General features: G+C 41.1%; 1 protein-coding gene across 1 annotated transcript; it reads left to right on the forward strand.

Annotated features, from left to right (window-relative positions):
• The first annotated feature begins 235 nt into the window (after positions 1-235).
• On the forward strand, positions 236-4,744 carry mrpl19 (mitochondrial ribosomal protein L19). Its single transcript, XM_072362595.1, has 6 exons — positions 236-336; positions 555-666; positions 786-904; positions 1,950-2,084; positions 3,753-3,934; positions 4,251-4,744. Exons 1-6 carry the CDS (start codon positions 258-260, stop codon positions 4,470-4,472), a joined length of 849 nt encoding a protein of 282 aa, XP_072218696.1. The 5' UTR covers positions 236-257; the 3' UTR covers positions 4,473-4,744.
• Positions 4,745-7,931: the final 3,187 nt, after the last annotated feature.

Consider the following 7,931-nt stretch of genomic DNA (forward strand, 5'->3'; position numbering starts at 1 on the left):
AGGAATAACAGAATATAATTTGAAAAACATAGTAGAATCTGCTAAGTCTAAGGAAGGGAGGAGAATAACAATAAGATTCTTGGTAAATACTGGAATAATTAAAAGAATATAGAAAAGAAGAAATAAGAAGGGAAAAAAAGAGAGAAATTTAGTCCAGTAGATGGCGGCATATGCAACACCAAGGATGCCAGCTGCCATTAAACATCAAAGAAGAAGAAGAAGAAGCTTCCGTACAATGTGACAACAGAAGGTCAATCATGGCGGCGTGCACTAAAGGACTCGATAAAGTAATCGTTTCACTGAGGTTATGTCGCAGCTTCCAGCTCCAAAATGAACGTAAGTGCTATAAAGACGTTTTCAGCTTAATGTTTTAACATGCTGACAGTTTTGAGAATATCACTTTTCACAGAGTTTTGAGAATATCACTTTTTACAGACACCGCTTGTGCGACAACGAAGCTAACGCTAAGGCTAGCGATTTACAAGCACCCTGGCTTTATATCAGGTGTGGAAATACTGAATGACAATGAAATAATATCAAATTCTTGCTTCCAGGGTTTCTGTCCACGTCTTTGTGCCGCCGTGCTGACAGCGAGCCTCCTAAATTCGTGCCTCCATCCAAACCTGTCATTGTAGATAAGACGCAGACGGTGGCGTCTCTGCGAAAGTAAGACATTCCTTTGTGCGACAGAAACATCTCGGTGACATTCACACCTACACATATTCTGCGTTTTCTGCTGTCGATTATGGTTGCTAAAGTTGTATTTGCCTGTCTGTTCCTCTCAGATTTCTTAGCCCAGAGTTCATCCCTCCCAAGCAGAGGACAAACCCCTTAAAGTTTTCCATTGAGAGGAAGGACATGATCCGCAGGAGGAAAGTGCTCAATATTCCTGAATTCTACACAGGTAAGAACTAAATGGTCTGGTGCTTTCCTGGTCCTGGCTGTCCATAAAGTCTCTTTACAATTTCAAAAATGTATTACAAAAGATAATGAACAGACAAATATGTGGAAATTGTTACAAAATGAGGAATAGATATTAAAGTCTTTTAAACTAATTTAATACACCTCTATATGGGCACCATTAGTTGCACAAAGCACATCAATACGGTACTCGATTTCTTGCCATGTTCGTTGTAGCATAGCCTCATCATCAACGGTGGCAATGGCATCAGAGATCTTTTGCTTCAGATCAGCGATGTCTCGTATCTTTGTTCAATACACGATATCTTTAACACGATCCCTTTGAAAGAAGTCTAAGGGAGTGATATCTTGTGAACAAGGTGGCCAGGGAATTGGGCCATCCCTTTGTTCTTGGTCGTCCACTCGTCCCTTTATCCAACACTGTCCCTGTCTCCATAAATCTCATGTGCCGTACACAAATTGACGGACATGACAGTGGATCTAGTCCATACTTTCTGTTCTATAGTTTCGCTGAGTCTGCGTATCCGATTTTATTTCAAATAAACCCTGACACACATTGTGCCTTTTCTTGAGGAGTAGCCATTTTTTAGGGGTTCATTGAACAGTACCTCTTTCATTACCAGGATGCCTGAAATACACAAATACAATGTGATTAAAAACTTTGACAACTACTGAGCACATAGAACAGATCTGATTAAGATATCTCAGAATTTGCCTTTATGATATATTTTTTAAATTGTAAAGAAACTTTATGGACATCATCTGGACAGTTTGATCTTTTTCCCCACCCCTTTTAACCTTTTCCCCACCACTTTCCAGGGTATTTTATTCTTTTAAAGATTAGCAGTGTTGGAGCCATTGACCAGAACCTTTTTCTGTAAATTTGACATATTACTTCCCTCAAGTTTTCGGGCTCTTTATCTTCCTTCAGCTTAAAGCCCAGACATGCCCACAGTAATGCTGTGGTTATTGCAGTGGTTATCCATGCCAACTTTATTTACTTTACTTCACTTTATTGCTGCTTTCAGGGAGTATCCTTGCAGTGACAATGGCTGATCCCAATGCAAGTGGGAAAAGCAATCGTTTTGTCGGGATCTGCATCCAGAGGGGTGGGAAAGGGCTGGGGGCCACGTTTGTCCTGAGGAACATCATTAATAATCAAGGTAACATTTGTTCTCAAATACATGTGTGCTGGAACTGGATTTACTTTTATGAGCTCGAAGCACATTTCATAATTTTAGTATTTCATAGCAATAATGCCTTAAAAAATTTCTGTGTCTGTTAAAGAATTTGTGGGGGTTTCGATGTATTCTCAGTTTACAATAAGCTGTTTTTATTTGATCCTTACTCCTTGTTATTGATTCGTCTTTCCAATAGTGGTAAATCAATGTGGGCTTTTCAATGACCAGCACTGATTATCTAGAGAGTAGAGAAGCTGGTGGCTGATGTACACAACAGTAATATCATGAAAGTATTTTTAAGGAAGTCTAGTCATTTTACAGCCACCTTGGAAATACTACTAGGAGTTCTTTTTCTCATTTAGGTCCCCACCATAGTTGCAATTTCACTAATCGCTGCAAAATAGATGCATAAAGAAATCACAGATATGACGGCATTCGCCTTTGTAAAACATGCTTAAAAAATTAAATAAAATTGTTTTATTTTTGGCCTTTTTTAAAAGAATTTCAGGTGAATTAGGGGAAAAAATGCACTCATGAACCAAACATGTCATTATTAGTACTTTGTTGCGCTTCCTCTGCCTTTTGTGGTAGTTTGAAGGCAAGGACTTTACAAATGGAAAAACAATATTCTTCATCAGTTGGGCTCTAACGGTCTCGTTGATGGGATGGAGGCTTGTCATAATATATATATTTTTTTTATTTCCACCATAAATTTGGTCAATTTAATGGTCAATTTGGATCCTGACTGTTTATTGGCCACAGTGTTGCCTTAAAATGTCTTTCTTGAAGTTTGAACACTCTTTGCTCTGTGAAGGAATGAGAAAAGTGTCAAAGTACCACCTGTGAATTTATTAAAGAGGTCATAACTGCCAGAAATAATGTTTCTTCAGGCAGTCATATTATTTTAAATCCCACTTCTTTTGGCCGATTGCTTGCAGTTTGGTCATAAATATTTACCTAAAAATTTCTTCTGTTGTTTGTTTTCCATTTTCAGACGTATTGTTTTGAGTTTTCTGTCCTGAAACTTTGACTTTTTTCCAAAATGAAGTGTAAACCAGCTCCCACCTCACCGTTACACCTCTGTTTTTATTTACCAAAATGTCCAAAATGAGTGACGTTATACGGTGGTCATAACTAAATTCTCACCTTTCCTGGTAATCCTGCACATGATATCCTCCATCTCCAAGTCTGTCTGCACCCTGGCACCACACAGCTAAAGCTGTCCTGAACATCAGCTGTGGATGTGTGTCAGTGCAACGCGATTGGCTGGATATGGTCTTTGATTTGGCTGTTTTAATAGACGGGGAGGGACATGTGATCACGCAACTGCCAGCATTAACATCACTGAATCCCTGACTAGATTTATATGAACTAATTGAAGTGACGGATCTCTTCCTTTATAATTTCTCTGATATCATGTTTTTGTGTTTTGTTTGTGGTTTCTTTTTTTTCTTGGCTTCTGATAAAATAATAATAGTAACAAACATCTATTGAATATACTGTCTGCACTGCAATCATCTGCAGCTACTACAACTATTCTCCCCAGTCATCTGACTGGTTAACTGGTGTGTCTCTAATTTCTGATGCAAGAGGGTAGCCAGGTTAATGTCAGGTAAACTTTTTGTGTGTATCTCTGTGTGTGTGGCCCAGGTGTTGAGATCTGCTATGAGTTGTACAGCCCCCGTATACAGAAAATTGAAGTTCTGAAAGTGGAGAAAAGACTGGATGACAACCTGATGTACCTGAGAGACGCTATGCCTGAGTACAGCACCGTGGACCCCGAAATGAAGCCTGTGCCCTTCTCCCCGACTGGAGAGGTGCCTGTAAACAAGGTGAGAGAAGTTTAGATGCACCCAAACAGCTGCCTCAGTTGTGGGTTTTCCTGAACAAACTCATCGTTTATGCCTAATAGTATTACACCTGCTTTTTCAGTAGCTTTTTTGTTGTTTTTTTTATTTTATAACTGCCTTTAATAAGATTTGACCTATTAGGAGCTTTCATTAATGGCTAAATTCTGTTGTAAAATTCACAGGAAGGAGGTAGGACCATGAGTTTACTTAACCAAACTAGCAGTGATGCCCCACCCTCCCAAAAAAAGAGATAAACAAGATTATTTGAAACGGTTAACTATTTTTGTCTGTTCGACAGATCAAAGTAAGAATGCGCCCAAAGCCATGGTCCAAACGATGGGAACGGCCCAAGTTCAACATCCAGGGCATTCAATTTGATCTCTGCATGAAACCGACACAAATGGAGTTTGTGCAGAAGTTTGCGCAACCTTGGCTGGAGTACGACATGCTGAAGGAGTACGACACCTCCAAACTGGAGGAGCAGATCCTCACTGAAGTCCAGCAGGAGATGAGCAAGTGAGGAAGATCATCCATCATCGCAAACGATGCTCAGTTTAACCATCAGTACAGACTTTTCCAAGAATGAGACATGACGAGAAAAATGCTTTGAGTGACTGTGGACAACTTGATTTTCAGTCATTTTTAACTTCAGTCACCTCACTGTATATAAGGAGGAAGCAATATAGTCATTGGTGTCCAGCCGTGGGTTGTCCTGTCTTCTGTATGTCGTGACACCATCATGCAGATATAAAGGAATTTATATTATAAAAACTATTAAACTGTCCACTTTGACTTAACTTTTATTGTCTTTTCTGTGTCTTGACCGGTTTTATTGTTCCTTCTCCTCTAATGTTTCAGTTTGTTCATCCTTGAGTCTCTCCTTGGTCTCATAGCATCTTACTCATTCTACCTGTGATTTGAGTGGATGAGTCGAAAAACAGACGAGAGAATGGAGGCTTCAAATGAACAGGCATTTAACTAAATGAGATGTCCTTTCTTCAGAGTAGTCCTTTTAAGCTGACAGTAGCTGATCGCTACAATTAACACTGTCAGATGAACAGTGTTTGTGAGAGATTCAGTTTACGATCTGGAATATGTTTGTAGAATAGATTTTTAGCAAAGGTTACAAATGAGCATTCTCGCCTAAAATCTCAGGAATCCTCTGCCTCTCTCCTCCAGGTGCATTTTAAGAATGATGTTGACTTACAGATCAAAGGAGCACAAACTGGAAAACTGAGAATAGGTTGTCTTTTGAGGGTTGTGACACTAGGTGGCATTATTCCTCTATATATGCTACACCAATCAGTGGTTACATAACTTAGTGTTTTTGAGGGGAAATTCCTGCAATGCTAAAATACAAAGAATATGTAATATTAAAACAAATGATTATAGGCCTCTGAAGAAAAAAAAAAAGGGTGGAGGGGGGGCAGGTTCACTCATCTTACTGAGTTTTCCATCAGTTCATGTTCCAAGGAGTTTCTGGGTTTTACTCAGTTAACTAGCCTCAGTATCCTGCTCTTTGAAAGAAAGAAAAAAACCTCTGGTATTCAGCGAGCGCACACCAAAGACACACGGTAGTGTTTTACTGTTGTGGATGGAAAATTGTGGTGTCGAGATGGTATGTTAGAGCTTCGGTTGGGTAGTATAAAAACACTTGGACTCCTTATGTTATGTCTGCTCTCTGTGAATGTGCGTGTGTTTGTGTATATAAACACATCGAATGAGTCCCTGCACTCTAATTTCTCCATATTACAGGATGAGACGTGGAGAAAATGGTCTCTAATACAGGAGTAGCAGATGTTTGCTAAGCTCATTATGGACCACACAGATTCCCTGTGTGGAGATGCAGAGGAATAACACGGGTGATTATTTGTGCTAGAGCTGGGGTCATGGAATGAATGGAAGAGAGCTTTAAACAGCAACTCGGCGGCTATTTGTAACTGTTGATGATTTTGTGATGATTTTAGTCGGACTCTTCGGCACCTGTTGATTGACTTCAGTGTCGTACGCAGTGCATGTAGACCGACTCAATTACTCCCTGCTCAATCAGACCTGACCTGCAGCAAAGAAAACCAACTCCGTCTGCTTCTAAGTGGCTGTCCTGCACATTGTCATTACCCTACCCACCGAACCAGCTGGCCCTTTCACCTTTTCATTTCTCACTCTCAGTATTTCTGTTTGGGACTGATTGATGTTCTCATGTGGAGGCAGTAACAGAAATGTTTATCCTACAGCACATTACAGAGCCTTCAGAGGCATTCCATGGCAACACCACTGGACTGGTAAACCAGTTTAAACCGCGAGGTTACTCATTCTGAGTTACTGCTCCCAGGAAGCTTCCTGACACACTCTGTGTGTGTGTGTGTGTGTGTGTGTGCGTGTGTGTGTGCTTCAGGCATGTCATCTCATCTGTACGTGCCTCCCATGCCCTCAGGTTGACTTTTCTGCACCTGGAGTGAAGTTAAAGCTCCTTGGCAGAGAAAGGAGATCAAACACGAGTTCCCTCTCTGACTCTCACACACACACACACACATTGTGCAACTTGCAGACAGGCTATCATATCAGCCTTCACCACAGCCAGACATCTCAAACACTGCCAACTGTAAATGTCTGGGGCAACCCGTCTGTCAATCCTCATGTGAAACTAGATATGCCCCATTCATGGTTGCTGTAGGTGGAGCGTAGAAGTTTAAGGAGACTATAATCCCACCCGTCAATAACACCCAACTGTAAAGCATGGAGGGCCGATGATAGCTCCAGTGCCACACCACTACGAAGGTCAGTGCAGGAATGTAGGGAGGGAGGTTCTCTTTTAATCCGTCTTACTCCCCTTCGCTGGTGCACCAGCAGCCTTCATCTCTTTCCCTCTCTCAGGGGGGCTAGCTCAGGCTTTGAAAAGAAGTGAGGTTGATGAATTGGAGAGGATGTGCTACAGGGTGTGAAGCAACTCCCACAGGTTGAGATTTTGGGGTAATGTCTTCACCTCATAGTGTATCTACCTTTCTCTAACGTCTCTGTCACCGTGTGATTTCTTACTCCCCTGTCTGCCAGCCTGGGGAAATTAGTTTCACTCTCTCCGTCCGTGTCCGTGTTGGTGTGAACTGTGTTAGAGCTGTCTGCATATATGACGAGTGCAACAGGATACTAGGCCACCCATAGGCCCCAGGTAAATTACACCCTGTCACTGTGTACGTGTACATGTGTGCTCGCATGTGTGTGTACATGCAGCTCAAGGCCACCCGTAGTCCTAGGTAAATTACACACTTGAGTTTCACCATATGTTTCCAGTGAAACGACACGACCGTCTGCTCCTCTCCGACTGTCCCATGGGCCTGATGGGAGCTCCTGCTGCCATCACTCTCTCTTTGTTACGCATTTACGGACAACCTTGACAGCGCGACAGCTGGTAGGAAACATTACATTGGACGCAGCTGATAGCTGAAGCTGAACAGGCACACATCCCAATTGTTTTGATTATGTGGTCCTGTGTGGGGTGTGTCTGGCGTCCGATGTAAACAGTTAAAGTTCCATTACCAGTTGGGGCCATTAATTCCTAGAAATGTTCAGATAAAAGTGTTTATCAAATGGCACTTGTTAAGCTGTGGTTTGAGGTTATATCAGCTTATGCTATCAGATCAAGATTGAGTGTGCAGGAAAAGACTAAAATAAATATTCAATAAATTCACACAGCCAGGCTAATTCATCAGAGGTGTTGATCAGAAGGTTAAGTCAAAACACTATTTACTTCTGTTAATATTATTTTTAAATCTAAAGTTTTGATACGGTTTACCAGATTCTTAGTTATAAGTAAGTTCTAAGATTATTTTTTACCAATTCTGACCACATTCAAGATTTTAAATCCAGTTTTGAATTTACACTCCTGTGCTTTATAGATTTTAAATCGTCCTGCTCAGATGCTTATTTTTACTTCCGTCTCTGAAAGGCCCTCTTTCTGAAAGGCCCAGTGTGTTCAGATTTA

This window comes from Leuresthes tenuis, unplaced genomic scaffold (assembly GCF_036924035.1).
Source record: "Leuresthes tenuis unplaced genomic scaffold, fLeuTen1.0.hap1 SCAF_13, whole genome shotgun sequence".
NCBI classification, from domain to species: domain Eukaryota; kingdom Metazoa; phylum Chordata; class Actinopteri; order Atheriniformes; family Atherinopsidae; genus Leuresthes; species Leuresthes tenuis.